General features: G+C 38.3%; 1 protein-coding gene across 1 annotated transcript in view; it reads right to left on the reverse strand.

Moving 5' to 3' along the window:
* The window catches only part of LOC121512451 (CUB and sushi domain-containing protein 1-like), an 821,118-nt gene that overhangs the window by 347,476 nt on the left and 456,629 nt on the right, over nt 1–17,013 (reverse strand). Inside the window, exons 6-7 of the mRNA XM_041791732.1 lie at nt 11,533–11,645; nt 7,932–8,009 (exon numbers count right to left, since the gene is read on the reverse strand). Of these exons, the coding sequence (XP_041647666.1) occupies nt 7,932–8,009; nt 11,533–11,645 (191 nt within the window). The remainder of the gene's footprint in view (nt 1–7,931; nt 8,010–11,532; nt 11,646–17,013) is intronic.

Consider the following 17,013-nt stretch of genomic DNA (forward strand, 5'->3'; position numbering starts at 1 on the left):
TGAATATAATAAAACTATTAGAGCAGTGTTGAACTGCCTGAAACTCACATACATTTCTCTAGTTATGCCACTTATTTTCCTTTGTGATTCCACCAGAAAACGTAAGAAACATCACAAGTATTATACATCTGAATTAAATGAAGCAGAAATAAGGCTCACAATAAAAATAAAAAACTGACATCAACAACATAAGTATAATAAAACTGTTATAAGGTGGTAAGGCTGACCAAAAATCACACCACACTATTCATACATTGAAAATTAGTCAGATTTACCACTGTAAAAATTTACCACATCCAACTACACTATAGAGTACTTTTCTCTAAATTATAAAATGGAATTTGTCAAGAAAATACCGAAACACAGCACAACTATTCACCTGTATAATGTGTGGTTTTCATCAGCTTGTTATGATTTTAGAGCCATTTGTTCGGGACCAAAATTTTACGAGTACTGGAGGAGACAGGACGTTCGAGGCGCTCTGGGCCACTGCTGGTTGGTCGGATGATGTGACAACACTTTCCGTGACATTGACTGATCTCCACGGATTGGCTGAGAAACATCGCTCTGGTTCTACTGTATCACAAAGAGCTGGGAGGAGGCAATAAAGAAAATCAACTGAAGTGACCAGATGTGGCTCCTTGGCCCACAAAGGTTGAAAAATAAACCACAAAGGAGAAATCATTTGGATTTGTGTAATATTCTCACGGCCCAAGGAGAGCAATAATGGCTGTTTGCCAGAAAAAAAAAAGAAGTTAAACTCTTTAATTTTGTGTCAATATATAATATTTTCTTCATTCATCCTTCAAACCAACCATTCACTATCCACTGTGGCCTTGAAATAACTGGATGGCTTCCAACGGACTGTAAACCTACTGTCTGAAGTCATTGAAAGAAGATGGGTGTTTGTTTTGGTTTGTTTGCTTGTTTACTTGTTTTTTGGAGGTGAATTGGGTTTGACAATGACAAATGTGCTCATCTATCCTGAAATAAAAACATATTTACTTTTGTGTAGCTTGGGTGGATAATAGAAATATACACCAACCACAATCAGCATAAGTTACTGGTGTTTAGACTGATTGGCAAATCTTACAAACTGCGTCAGAGCATTTTAAATCAAACATGGTGCCCATACTAAACCCCAGAGTCCAAATTAATGTCATAATGAGTTGCAACATAATGTTATCATTTGCTTGAAACTGTCCTTGTGTTTTGCATACATTTTTAATAGTGCAATAATTGGCCTTCATACTGCAGCACACAAGCCACTTGTTTTCTATTGGAAGGACGTTTTGGAAAAGCCTTCTCCATACAGTATGTGAAAATTACTGATGAATCACAAGTAAAGAGCTGAGCACATGGAAAAGTACAGGAAGGAGACAGAAAAATTGGAGACACTTAAAAAAATACATCCTGTATGCTTGTCCTCATTAATGTTTACTAGTGGATTGCACCACCTCTCCTCTAGCTCAGATAAGTTTTGGAGTGGGACTGTCAAAATCTGAGAGTTCAGTGTTGGCACCCTCACTCTGGATTCTTCTCCCTCTAAAGGGAGTTTGTGAGATGTAGTAAGTCCAGCTCTCAGTCTTTGCACATAAAAAATCTCAACACAAACTCAAAAGTTTCCATTTTGCTTCTTTGGATTTTTTTTTTTTTTTTACAAAGTACTAGTACGAGAAAAAGCTGAGATAGAAAATACAAGATGTAACAGCCACAGTCTGCAGGAAATGTGTGAGCTTATAAGTCTACTGTGTCTGTGGTCACATAATCATCCTGACACCAACACAGGGAGGTTCACTGTGTGTGACAAAAACAAGCTTGAAATGTCTTCAGTTAATTTTAAGAAACCCTCATGACAGTGTTATTTCGTGCTAATGGTCATGTACTGTTTCTAAACTCATCAGTATCAAATGAGGGCAGGAATACCAGAGTCTCAGAAAAGATACAGACAGCTTGCATCATACCCTATAGGCTGACATCACTACTTTATCCTGTGCAAACAACAACAGAAAAAAATAAAATAGATATAGAAATTTCAATATGCAAGGACAGATGGTATACATGGACTAGCAGAGCCAATCTCCCCCAACAATACGATAAAGATGAACATAATTCTTTCAAATACTTTGAAGATTGTTTTAAATGTTGGTGGAAACAGAGTAGCAGGTGGACCAAATAGGTCCAACAAAAAACTTTAAATGGGCTGACCCCTACATATAGACCAACTCACTTATAAAGTGCGAATGAGTGACAGGTGTTAAGCCCGTCTTCTTTTTTGCCCCTTTTTTGCCATTTTTTTTCCCACTTTTAGCTCATTTGCGCTGCATTTTGCATTTGGATTATATGTAGCATCAAGCTAACTAAGATGCAGCTCCTTATGTGAAAAATTGCTAGCTGCAAGTTGGATATATTCATCACTGTTTTCACAAACACTTTAATTGACTCATAAAAGTCATATCTAGATTAAAATATTGCACACATTGAGCCGATTGCTCTTTCGACATGCCTAAAGGATGTTGTTTTAAACATGGTGTTTCTTTGCATCAAAGGTTTGCCTGTATTGAACTGGATGGTCAAAGCTCTTGTGATGATCCTCTGGTTTATATTGATTTTGACACCCCCTGTGGGAAAAGCTGAACATCTTTGCTCTTTGTTTATCTTGACCTGCATACAATATGTGTGGGCAGTGTGTTTTAAACAGTCAAATACATCAAGTTACTTTGCAGTAGAAAATGAAAAGAGCCTGTTTGTGCAAAATGTCCCAACTTATTTTGTCTTGTGCAGTGGGTTCAGAGATTGAAAATAAAAGTAAAGAAACAGTCATTCCTCAGGCAGTATTTTGACAGCATAAAGCTCATTGTATAAAGTGGTGCAGTGTATTTCATGGTGTGTCTGTCTACATTTTTCTATACATGGTGTTTTGGTTGTAACATTACTCAAACCAATCAGAGCGTCATTTCTTATTCCCTTTGAGAGCATTGTGTGCCTGCAGGTTGGTGCGTTTTTATTTAAGGAGCAGATTTTAGTTCATATTCTTTAATGGATCAAACTCCAGACAGCTCCTTAAACTTCTCTCTTTTCTTTGTGCCACTGGACATAAAGAGCAGGCACAGGACACTTTATGAAATATCAATAACTTATATATATCACTAAAGCACCCTCAAATCATCTGACATGATTGAAAAATACACTTTTAACACCAGTGTTGGGGCTAACGCATTACAAAGTAATCTGTTAGAGTACTCAGAATACTTTTTTGAGTAACGAGTAACGTAACACGTTAGTTTTACAATTCAAGTAATCCCGTTATTAGTTACATTTTCATAAAGGTAATCCGTTACTGAAAGAAAAATTCAAAATTTCCTCTCTCTTCTGTGGCTTCAAAAAATAAAGAAAGAAAAAAAGACGCTCCTTGAAGCATCTGCTATGTTTGTCCTTCTCTCTTCCTGTAGTCACGTTGGCACATGCCAGCGGAAGGTTAACATTCTGTGCCATTACACGCGCATTGTTAGCTTGTTGAGCCAGCAAGATGACAGAAAGGACAGCAGGACTCTGTGGAATTATCCCCATTATGATGGATTTTTGGATGAAAGGGACAAGAACAGCATCCTGGTGAAACGTAAGTTTAAAAGCTCCTTTTGCTTTCATTGAATCAGATGTGCAGCTGTTCCAATTACGCGCTATTACGCACAGCGTTTGAGTGATTCTGTCTGCCTCTGCTCAACTTGTTGTCAGATTGTGAGCATGTTTAAAAGATATAAAGGTTTTCCTGTCTGTTAGTGGTGTTCTCAGGCTGCAGAGATACAGATTATGGGCTGTAAATTACGCTGTACATTGGCATTACAGTCTGCACATTAAATGCAGACGTGTGGTCGTTATCTGTCATTTTTACAACTGCCGAGTGGATCGAGTGGCTAAAGAGTTTTAATATTTAGTAATGCAAAAGTACTCTAACGCGTTAGTTTTAGAAGTAGGTAACGCAGTAACGTAACAATTTACTTTTCTCAGTATGTAATACATAGACTCATTCATTATTCAAATCTCCAGACAGCATACAACAGGCATGCACAGGGTCTAGGTTGTTTCATCTTCTGTGAGCTCAACTTCGAATACAAGTTGGATGTAAAAATGTATTTACTTATCTCTGCTTAAATTCTTGTCTCCATTATGTAATGCATGCATAATGGACACTGGATAGTCAGTATCACAGCCTGTGGGATAATATCGGTTACACTCACATGTGAGTGACAGTTACAGAGTGCACTGATCCAGATCTGTTGCATGAGAACATGTGTGTGTGTTTCTGTGTTTGTTAGAAAGAATGCACATTGGAGTGAGCATGCTCAAAAGAGAGTTTGGAAACAAACAGAAACAAAAGCATGCCATCTCTCAAAAAAAGAAACAATAGTTAAGACCAGACAGAGGGCTCAAGGGGTCAAGCATTTGAAGAAAGCCTATGCAATGCAGGTAAACTGGCTTCTTCCTGACTTGTAAAATAGAAAGTGCCAGGTCAGGACCAGACAGAGTCCAGAATTAGTTCAATTAAAGGTAGCACCAGCCTTCAGCGGAAAACAAAGTTGTGGGGTCACGATGGCTTGAACCACATAAAAAGTAAGTCACCAGAAAAAAATGTTAGGGAAATACTGGTTTAAGGTGTATATATTTTCAAGATAGGAACCCTAGAGTTTGCACCAAGGACTCCTTACTCCTTGGCTTCATAAGTACCAGATCTGCTTGGGGAGTCAAATCTGCTCAGGGTCCTGCATCTGCTGGTGATGTTACACATCATGATTGACTGTGTTTTGGTATGATGACATGTATGATAACATGACAAACAGTGATTGACTGTACACCACAGATTTAAGGGAAATAGTTTTCACAGCATTAGAATTACCAAGGGATCTCTGGGACTTTGTAATAGTCACAGATGATGTCTGTGTTTTTATTGCAAATTACCCACCATATATCAGCTTACTCAGAGGTACACAGGTTATACCAATCCTGTGTAAATCAGCATCTCAGTAGTTTGGGGTTGGTCATATTTTTATGGTCTGAGCGACTTTTTCTGTATCTTTTTCTGATCAAAAAATAATAGAGGCTGCAGAGGAAGTTATAAAAGAAGTTTTGATACACATAAACTAAAAAGTAATGCTCCTCTTTCAGTCCATTTAAGTCTATATTTACAAATAACTTTATTTAGCTTAATCTATTAATTTAAACTTTTCTATCCAAACACACATTTGCATTTCTGCTCTCTTAATAAGTGTCTGATCTGCCTCCCACAGCTTCTCTATAGATGTGCCTGTTGTGTAACGCAACAATCCAAAAAGTCTTATAGTGCAGAATAACATTGTGAGCAATGGCTGCACAAAACTGTTAAAATCATGACAGAAGAGTTCATATTTATCATTTGACCATATCTCACTTCACTCGTTCATTAACAGGAAGGATGTTACAGTGCTTGTCTTTCTCTCTTTCTCTTCCTCTCTGTGTGATCATGTGCAGATACACACAGGTGACAGGCACAACCTCAATACAGGAGTGAGCAGTGCCCATTCACTAGTTTATTCATCACAGACGCCTTGCAACAGATCATAAAATGTTTGACAAAGCATAATTTTGAAAAAAAAAAAAAAAAAAAATTAAAAAAGCACTTATTGTCAGTTGTAAAATCTGGTGAACAGTATCGGTTCAGTTATGTTCAGAGTATGTTTTGGATGCATGTGCACTACATCGCCTTTTTTGCATGGAGTTTGAGCGCAAGACTGAAAAGTGTGTTATTCATTGCTGCTCCATGTTTTCCTTCAGGATTTGAGTAGATTACAGACTTTGCTTGACTCGTGTAATGTACACAAAGAACACTGGTGCCTGGGGATAATTCACAAATTATCAGAGGTCCCCAGGTAATTCTAGTCTGGTGTGAAAATTCCTTGTACATATAAGCATTGCTGGCCAAAAAACATATTTTCAAATAAATGGAACTTCGCCTTTTGGCTCAGCTTCCTTTTCTCCACATTGCTCAGGCACAGCACCCACAGTACTGCTGACACTGCATCAATCCACCTGTCAATTTCACACGTGAACGAGACCCCAAGATACTTGAACTCCTTCACCTGAGAAAGAGACTCACTTCCCACCTGAAGGGAGAACTCTTCCATTTTCTGGCAGAGAACCCTAGCCTTGGACTTGGAGGTGCTGAATCATCATCCAAACCCATTCGCACTCAGTGCTTGTTGGAGGTGCGCAGCTGAGGAAGACAACAGAACCCCATCATCTGCAAAAAGCAGAGATGCAAATCTAAGGTCCCCAAAACAGAACCCCTCCCCTCCTGGCTGCACCTTGAGATCCTGTCCATGAAAATCACAAACAGAATCGGAGAGAAGGGACCCCCCCTGGCGGGGGCCAACACACACCATGAATGCGTCCGACTTTGTACTAAGAATGCGGACACAACGTGGCCCTGGGACCCCCATATATTCTTGCAGTACCCCCCACATGACCCCCAAAGGGACACGATCGTAAGCCTTCTAATAAAAAGAGCTGGTCCACTGTCCCACAGCCAGGATGGAATACGCATTGTTCCTCCAGAATCTGAGGTTTGAGCACTCTAGAGTATATTTTTCCAGGGAGTTGTGAGATATCCTGATAATTCGAGCACATCCTCTGGTCCCCCCTTTTAAAAATGGGGACCACCACCCTAGTCTGCCTCTCCACAGGCACTGTCCCAGACCTCCACTGAAAAGGTGTACCAGGTTCATATTGGTTTCATTTATAATTTCACAGCACTTGTTTCCTAGTATCAGCTATATTAGCCTGCTAGCAATCCTCAACTGATTACAATCTGCAAGTGACCACAATGCAAACCACACAAATACTTTACATGGAGGTTATATCAGCAAGAAAATATAAATAAACATACAGTCATGTGCATAACTTTCAGGCATATAGGGCAACAAGGATTCATTACGGGGCTGGAGAGGGGTAGCTAGAGTTGGGCCTGATACATGTAGACACACGTGTGTCACTTGGCAGCCAAGGTCAAGATTGACAACATCTATTTTGTCCGGGCCTTTTCACACCTGATGATATGCCCAGAGCTTGCTGATGGTTTTCTGGGCGAATGCAAGGACATTCAGAACACTACTGGGGTTGCGTCATTCCACTTTCTCACCCAATGTTGCCCTCAGGCGGGTTACTTGCCACATCTACAGCTTAATTCAACCTTAGTTTTTGGCCCAAGCATGCCTAAAAATTCTATGCAGTACTCTATAGCAAAGTTTTAACAAATATTTTTCAAGGTTTTGCATACATCCCCTTTAAGCTCATCAATGAAAATGCCAATCTCATCATAGATCATCATATCAACATACAGCCTATCCTATTGCGTAATGTCACTAGCAGACAGGATCCTGAGCAGAACTGATACTCAAGCAGATATGGTACCTACACCAGGTCTATGATAGGGCCCTTTACATCTATGGTCTTGCTTACTATTTTTTAGTTCATAAAGATGCATCAATATTTAATAAGGTGTGTTTCATAACTATTGAAAAACTCCTCAAAAAAGCTTGAAACCTGGCTGTAATTCAAATATATAAAGTCTTAGCTTCTATAAATAATCAGTTTTTCCTTTGTAAGCAGAAATACCATCTATTTATAGAACCGCTTTCATATAGACCCCTGACTCTCCGTAGGAAAGAAGAAACAGACAGAAAGAACAGACAGGGTGAGCGTGCTACTAAGTCTCATCTCCTGGAAGGGCAACCCCTGTGAAAAATAGATGAAATCACTGCTCCTGCCACATCAAAGATGGATGCAGGCTGTGTGTCCTTGTGTACATACAGAAATATACGTGTGTGGGGGTGTGCAGCTGTAAGTAAGGTGCGGCCAAATATGTCTCAGCATTGAAGTAGGAGCAGCACTTTACTTACAGACTGCATTTTTGTGACTGGAGTCTTTGCTGGGCATCATCTTCACCCCTCTGGACTTCAGCTCTATCGCTTTCTTCACTGCAGAAAGGAGGAGAAAGGTTATAAATTCAATCATAAACATCACTTCCTTACTCTCAATCCAAGGTAAAATGTACTTATTTTGTACAGGGTTGCCATTCAGCACAAATCCACTCTCCATGCAATCCATAAAGTGCCTCACACAACCCTAGCTCTCTTCAGCAGAGATAGAACAAATGCAGCCCTGACAGAAAGTGAAATTAGAATGGGGGAAAAGGAGGAAGATTTAAAAAAAAAAAAAGCCACAAAGACAAAGGGACAAGAGAGGAGGAAAGAAGGAGAGAAGCAGAGCAGTGGAGCGGTATTAAAATGTATTCCATCTATTTTATCCTAAGTAGCGGCATTGCAGGGGATAACAGAAAAAAAATTTGTGCTACAACCGAACTAGAGTCCACTGAGGACCAGCCCTGGCACGGAAAACACGTCTTTTGCCCGCTCTCTCTCTGTCTCTGTTTCTCACAGACACATAGACAGAAGAAGAATAACAAAGGAAGGAAATAAGAAGACAGAATAAAGTGATAAACACAAAGGCCAGTCTCTCTCTCTGTTGAAGAGGCAGGTTGGGGATCAGGTCTTTATTTTTTTTACTTGAAGCCACCAATTAAATCTGAGCTTTCACATGGAAACTAATGTGCACTGTAATATGATGATAAAGTCATACATGTAGTCAATTAGACGACAGAAGCAGAGGACAGCCAGGTGACCTCAGACTTCTGTCTGCAGTAATTGCTGCTTTTACTTACAGCATTTTAACGGATTTATTACAACCATGCCTCCAGTGCATTCATAAAGTATTTAGATTCCCTTCACTTTTTTCATTTTTGTTATGTCGCAGCCTGATGCTACAGTTTTTTTTTTTTTTTCTCACTAGTCTACTCTCAATAGCCCATAATGACAAAGTAAAAGTAGAATTTATTAAAAATAAAAAACTGAAATATCACATTGATATAAGTATTCAGAGTCTTAGGCAGCAACAGCCTTGAGTCTCTTTGAATATGACACTACAAGCTTTGCAAACCTAGATTAGGACATTCTTCCTCTCAAGCTCAGTCAGGTTAGATGGGGACTGTTGGGGACAGCCATTTTTAGGTCTTTCCAGAGACGTTCGATTGGGTTCAAGTCAGGGCTGCGGCTGGGCCACTCTAGGACATCCATGAAGTTGTCCCTAAACTTCTCCTGTGTTGTCTTGGCTGTAGAGATGGTCCGATTCCGATACCAAGGTGTTGGGTATTGGCTGAAACCGAGTACCGATCCGATACCCTAGTGTACTTTCTGGACTGACAGTGCAGACTAGTAAATAATTCTAGACCTATATTTGACTCAGAACATGGCTCAACAAATAAAAATAATAATTTATTGCATCTCTGTGAATCTAAAATTGCTTTTCTGCTGATTGTTGAGTTTTCCTGCTAAATATTTAAATAACAATAATACAGGGGGCTACATCACAGGCTCTCTCCTTTATGCTCTATTTGGGCAGCATCACATGCTTACAGAACAGCCTGCCACTGGCTGACAGACCCTCATAAATGGTAAACAATATGACAGTTAACATTCAAGCTAATGATAATAAATGATCGTTATTGCATTGAAATGGATAAAAAGACATTCTATATCGGGTTTACTGGTGTGGATTTCATCATTAATGTCCCCAAAAGCCACACGAGTTCCAGGCTCGCTGAAAATGCTGCTGCAAGGGATTCAAAGGCATCAATAGCGCCAATGAGAAGGCACAACGGCTAGCTTCAAGAGGAAAAACAAGTAAGAGGCAGCAATTTATGGTTCAAAAGTTATTTAACTTTTGGTAAACTGTGTCACTTCTTGTAGTGTACGACAGCGCCAGTCTGAAGGCATTTTAATGATCACATTCAGAGAAAAACTGTCACACACCTGCAACTTTTGACTGCAGCAGTGAGTCCTGTAGGTCCTCTCTGCTGCTCTAAAAATGGTAGCTTGTGCGTGAAGTGCTTTCCGGCAGCGAACAAGAATTGATTTCTGGTTTATAGTGCTAACATTTAGCATGGCTAAGCGAAGCAAAATATAAATTTAAACCAAACAGTATCGGATCATACACTTGTGTACTTGCCGATACCAATATCTGCATTCTAAGCAGTATCGGACACATTTCTCATACTGGTATCAGAATCGGAACAACCCTTGGCTGTGTACTCATTGTTATGTTGGAAGGTGAACCTTCGGCCCAGTCTGAGTCCCGAAGCGATGTGGAATAGGTTGAAGGATATCTCTATAGCTTTCCTTCAACCCTCACCAGTCTCCTAGTCCCTGCTGCTGAAAAACACCTCCACAGCATGATGCTACCACCAGCATGCTTCACTGCTGATGAGCAGTGCCTGGTTTACTCCAGATGTAACATTTAGAATTTAGGCCAAACAGTTCAATCTTGGCTTCATCAGACCAAAGAACCTAATTTCTCACAGTCTGAGAGTCCTGCAGGTTTTATTTTGCAACCCAGAAATTTGTAAAATTAACTCTCTTTCTCCATTTTCAAATCCTTTCTCAAAGCCTATTTTTTTAAATGGCATATTTGCTCTGCTTGTTTTCTAGCTGCCAACCTACATGCTGTTTATTTGATGTTTTAGTCAATTGCTAACCGAAGTATTTTTGTTTAGTACATATTTATATGTCCTGTTTTTCATAATCTGAGAGTCCTTTAGGCGCTTGTTTGCAAACTCTGTGGGCTTTCATGTGTTTTGCACTGAGGAGAGACTTCTGTCCGTCCACTCTGCCACAGTGCAGTACTCCAGATCGGTGGAGGGCTGCACTGATGGTTGTCCCTCTGACGTTTTGTCCCATATCCACACAGGATCTATGGAGCTCAGTCACAGTGACCATCAGGTTCAGTTGGGCCAGAGGGCCAGCTCTTGGAAGAGTCCTGGTTGTGCCAAACTTCTTCAATTTGAGTATTATGGAGGTCACTGTGCTCTTGGGAACCTTAAGCGCAACAGAATTTTTTTTGTAGCCATCCCCAGACCTGTGCTTTGCAACAATTCTGTCTCTGAGGTCTGCAGAGAGTTCCTTTGACCTCATGACTTAGCTTTTGCTCTGATATGCATTGTCAGCTGTGAGGCCTTCTACAGAGATGGGTGTGCCTTTCTAAATTATGTCCAGTCAAGGTAATTTATCACAGGTGTACTCCAATCAAGGTGTGGAAACATCTCAGCAAAGATCAAGACAAATGGGAAGAACCTGAGCTAAATTTTAAATGCTTTTGCATAGGGTTTCAATGCTTATGTCAATGTAATATTTCAGTTAAATTTTTAGTTTTTTATTCTAAATTTGAAAAATTATAAGATTCTGTTTTCTCTTTGTCACAATGGGGCACTGAATGTAGATTAATAAGAGAAAAAAATGTTTGTTTTGCACTGTAGCATCAGGCCTCAACATAACCAAACAGAAAAGTGAAGGGGGTTTAAATACTTTCTAAATGTACTGCATGTATGAGCAGTGAATGCTTTAAAAAGGCAGAGTTATAAAGTCCCAAGTCTGAAAGAGTGAGGCTAACCTTGATATTGAGCGCTGAAGCCTTTTCTTCTGTGGTTGCTGTCTGATGTGAAATGTATCCGGAGCCAGTTCTTGCTGGATATCACCGGTGAGGGCAGCGTCGTGCCAGTGAGCCTGAAAAGAAGCATATTGGAAGTTATTTATTTAAAAAACATATAAAAAAAACAAGCAGAAGCTGTACAAGTATACTGACAGAGCAGAAAACTTGACTGCTTAATATTCTAAAACCTGATATTCTTATTCTATACCTATCAGAAATGTGTCAGCTGTTATAAAATTGAGTTTGCTCACACTAACTTTTTGTTCCTTGGTGGATTATAGTACACTTCGGAGAATACTGCAGAGAAAGACAAGGCAGGTCTGATGTAACCAAAGTCAAGCTGATTTTATTGCATAGCATCCACCTGTGTTGCGCTGATGCACACATCCCCTCTCCTGTGAATTTAGTCTGTGTTGCATATGTTATTGTTGTGCAAAGTGTGTGTATGGTCTACATCAAGGGTGTCAAACTCAAGGCCAAATCGGGCTAAATCCGGCTGTGGCACAATTATACCCCCCCCCCACCGATCATATCATATTTTTATTATAACTGGCCCACTAGTAAGAGGTCTGCACATTTCCTCCAGTATAGCAGTGTAAAGTTAACCTTGATGATTGAAAAATCATTTTAAGTCATTAGAATTAGAAAGAGTAAAGAGTTTAAATGATTTGATAAAAAGTCAAGAATATGGGAAAAGAAATTTGTGGTTTCACTTTCTTATTTTCTAATTTGCATCTCACAATTCTGACAAAGTTTTGGTGACTTTTGATATCATATTTTGACTATTAAGATTCATGATTATCGAAAAGTCATATTTTGACATTTTAAACTCATGAATTTGAATTTTATTTTCCATTTTGTCATTTTCAACTCCTAACTTTGAATTTTAACCCCAAATATTAACTTATAATATAACCTTAAGTCTGTATCTCATCTTTGCACCTTTACAACTCAGTATTTTTAATTTAGCTCATATTTTGAATTTATAAACTCATGATTTAGAATATTATATAATATTTATATCCTATATTTTGACCTTTAAAACTCTTTATTATTAATATTGTCTCAAATTTTCACCTTCTAAACTCTTGATTTAGAATTTTTTTCTCATATCATGACCTTTTCAACTCCTAAATATAACTTTTAATCCCAAATATTGACCTTTTTTATTCAAACTTTTATTTCATCTTTTTCAATCTCATCTTTTGACCTTTTAAACTCATGAATTTGAATTTTATTTAGTACTTTGACTGTTCAAAATCATGATTTTTAACTTTTGACATTTTTATCACAAGATCATTTATCATCAATGTTACGTTTTTTTCCCCCCTATAATTCGTTACTGGTGAAGATGAGGTTGACAGTTCATGGGAAATTTTGACCCAGTTAGGCCCTCAGGTTAGACCCAAATTCAGAATTCGGCCCCTGCTGTGATTGAGTCTAACACAGCTGGTCTACATGATAAAAGTTTACATCCTGCTGCAGAGCTAGGCAATGTCTGTCAGAAGTTCATGCAGCTGTGCATTCATGTCAAAGTTTTACACATTTCAATCCATGGTAGTAAAAAATTGCAGTTGTTAGAGAAAAGTGCTTTAAAATTGCAGCAGTGTAATTACAGATTGTAGCATTGTAAAGTGCAGCACATCCAAGTGCTGCTTTGAAAATAAACGTAGGAAAATGACTTGTCTCCAACAATTGTAAATACAGCATATCAAACAGTGCAGAAAATAGACGATAGCATATGAAGCAGAGTGAATGACTCCATCATCTAAATTGCTTCATCTGACAGTATATACACTGAAAAACATAAATATCCCTGGCAAGACTTTCCAGAGACTTCAAAGTATGATTCTGATGTCACTTTGCATTGTCCTCAGAGGTGCAGGGGCTGGCTGTAATTTAAGACAGTTTTAGCTGAAAGGCAATTTGTTCCACTGGCTTTGAAAGTGTGGCTAAGGGAATTGAATGAGTGATATTATCCCACTGCCATAATGATGAGTGCTGACCAGAAGCATAGCACTGTGGCTGCAGAATAGAACTCCAAAGTCTGAGTGTTTTATGCAGAGGGAATATTCTGCAAATGAGTAAAAATACAACTCAAAATGAGCAAAAATATCCAAAGAAACATCCGCCACTCTGATTGATTGAAAAAAGAAGAGAGAACTTCACAGCTGAATTGTCTAAATTATTACAAAAGGGTTTGAGATCTTTTGAGGATATATTTATTATTTACTCTCAAAATAATGCAACAAGAGAAAGAAAAGATTGAGTAAATGGAGATAGTGAAGCTGTAAAAAGTCAGTTAAGTTCAAATCATCAGAACCAGTTTCACCACTGAGACAGTAGCAAGTCTTACATCAGACGTAGCTGCTCTCTTCCAATGGCAAACGAGGCAAAGGTAAAATAAAGAATAATAATAATAAATATATATATGAGGGGAAAGGGTGCACTGAAACAAAAAAGGATATGATGTAATATACTGCCTTGAAGCCAATGTTCTACCATCGTCCCTGTGGCAACAGACGCCACAGTAACTGCCCTTTAATAACGCTGCAGGTGTGCTGAGCAGATAGAGCCAAGGAAGAGGAAACACAGATAAGGAAAAGGGCAAAACAAAAATATGAGAAGTGGTAAAATTATACTAAGAGAGCTTGTTAAAATGCCTTATTGAGTGTTTATTAAAGCCAACACTGTGCTCCGTATCTGCAAAAGACACCGCTCAGTAAATTCAGAAGACGAGAAAATGAACAACAGATGAGACGAAAAGTGTAAGAAGTGACAGAGTGAATGCAGTCTGACTCTACAGCATACACAGTGCGCAGACTTCAGAGCAGCCATCAGTGACTCACCCTAATGGTCTCTGTACCTTTCAATAGACAGAACGCTGGTGCAGAGTATGTCTTCATATTATACGTCAGATATGAGGAAAGAGATTTTCTAACAAAGGAAAAGTGGGATTTTATAAAGAGCAAGATGAGATAAGAACTATATGCTTTTATGAACTGTAAAGAAATTGACCAGTAGATTTTTCTGACAATAAGGAAAGAGAATATAATAAGAAGGGAAAAATATCACCACGCTCTATGGGCAGTGGGGAGGAAAATGCATTATAAACTAATCCCTTAAAGTTTTTTTGTGACATGTTAGGTCTGGAATTAAAGTAATCCATTATTCAGTGAGGTTTTTGTTAAAGTAAGTCTACAATAGCTACATTTCCTTTATTCTTTGGTCAAAACAAAAGAGTCAGCATGCATTCATAGCTAGCCAGTTCAGTTAGTCAGATGGCAAAGAGGAGAAATATATCCATTAGAAATGTATCCATTTAGTTGAATATTTAAATGAAAGGACAAGAAATGCATGTCCAAAAGCCTGTGTTCTATTGTTTTCATTAAAACAGCTGCACCTTGTACTGTATGTCTCTGCCCGGGAGGAAGAGAGGGTACATGCAAAGACAGACGTACAATCAAGAAAAGATAACTAACATGTATCATAAGACGCATAAGTGCTTTAATATTTTTCTCCATATGAAATTCTGTTATGGGACAACATATGTAACATTCAATACAGAAATTTAAAAACACTTGTTATTCATTGCTTTAGGGGAAACAGCCGAGAGGACACGAGATTAACGGTTACACAGGTACTGACACAGTAGCATCCTGGGACAAAGAATAACACATACCCTCTCCAGTTAATTATCATCATTAATGGTGCTGGAAATATTGCAATGTCCAGTCTATTTGAGATTCACTGTTGTTACTCTGCTAGTTTTCTTGCTTTCTGCACCTCCCTCTTGTCTTTTCTGCATCTCCCTCTTTCATCTTTCTGCATCTCTCTTTATTTTATACATCTTCCTCATCTCTTTTTCTGTATCTACCTCTTCTTTTTTTATACATCTGCCTTTTCTTTTTATACATCCCCCTTTCTTTCTGCATCTGCCTCTTCTCTTTCTGCATCCTCTTCTCTTTTTCTGTACCTCCTCTCTTTTTCTACATCTACCTTTTCTCTTTCTATGCATCTCTTCCATCTTTCTGTATCTCCCTCCCCTCTATTTCTGCATCCCCCTCTTCTTTTTTATTAATTTCCCTCTATACCTTTACAACCCAAACACAGCTGTGGTGGATGGCTTTTCTGTATTTATTTGGCTGTGCTTTAGGTGTCCGTGAGATAAAAAGAAGTATTTCCTGTCCACTATCTCTTTCCAAATGTTGCTAGTGCTGAGCTCATGGTGGATTAATGTGAAGTCTTTATAAATTATATAACAGAGAGAAAGTGTCTTGATATAACCTTGATTATGAATTGGTGGTATGCAAATAAAGATTGATTGATTGACTGACTGACTGAGTTGGAGTTCATCAACAGTTATAAGCTCTTTGTGAAACATCAGTAGTAACTAATTCTGTAGTCTAACTATACTGAAATACATTATTTCTCTAAATAATTTCATTAAGCTTAATCCGATCATGAATTATAATCAAACTTGAATGATTAATCATTGATTTTACCCTGACCTCCATGAGAAAGTACACATCATCAAACTTAGCATGCACTCCTCAGACAGGGTTTTCCCTTTTCAACTCCCTATGCACTCTCAGCCTGGTCATGGAGTATTTGCAAGTCAGTGATTTTATCTCACTTATACTTACTAAATCACTCCGTTAAAAAGATGTTCTTAGACAAACTGTCTGAAATAAGCAGGATTTGTGTGATGAAACAGCCTCCTGTTTAATGTTATGTAATGACAAAATGTTGGCCTTTGCTGTGTTGTTTCAGAATCAAGTCGCTCTGTATTTTTATCAAAGTTGTGATGAAATTTGTTTATGAAGGAGAGAAAGCTGGATCACTCAGCTCATTATTATCCATCTATTTAAATTTGAACTCATTCTCACAATGAAGAAATAAATATTTTAACAGATAATACACAGTTACAGAGCCATGCAAGTACAATCCCTCATTAACATTAAGCTCTTAGCTTGAATAAGAAACTGCTATTAAATAATAATCATAATTTGTACTATGTAAGATATTTCCTTACTGGACCAGACTTCTCTATTAATATTTAGAGACTCAACCTTATGAAATATGTAAGAACTGTTACCAATCAAGTGTAGCATCATAAGCTTGGTCAAAGTTTGCATTAGTTTTCCCTAACTCATTAAAATTTAATTTCTGTACTTTAATGGATATAATGCAGATTTTAAACTATTCCAGAAAAACTTCAGCCCACTATAAAAGATCTGAATTTCTGGCTTGCTTTAGGTGATCATATCTTTTGAGCACATGTGTTACAGAGAAAACACGTCCTGCCTGTTCAGTATTACAAAGGGAAATCAGAGATGGTATTGTACTGTTCCTGCCTCAGGTTGTCTGCATGTGCAATCTGGTGGTTATGTAATAGACGCTCTATTCACAGGCAACAATGTGCTATGATATTTTTAAAAC

Source organism: Cheilinus undulatus, linkage group 1 (genome assembly GCF_018320785.1).
Source record: "Cheilinus undulatus linkage group 1, ASM1832078v1, whole genome shotgun sequence".
Classification (NCBI taxonomy): Eukaryota; Metazoa; Chordata; class Actinopteri; order Labriformes; family Labridae; genus Cheilinus; species Cheilinus undulatus.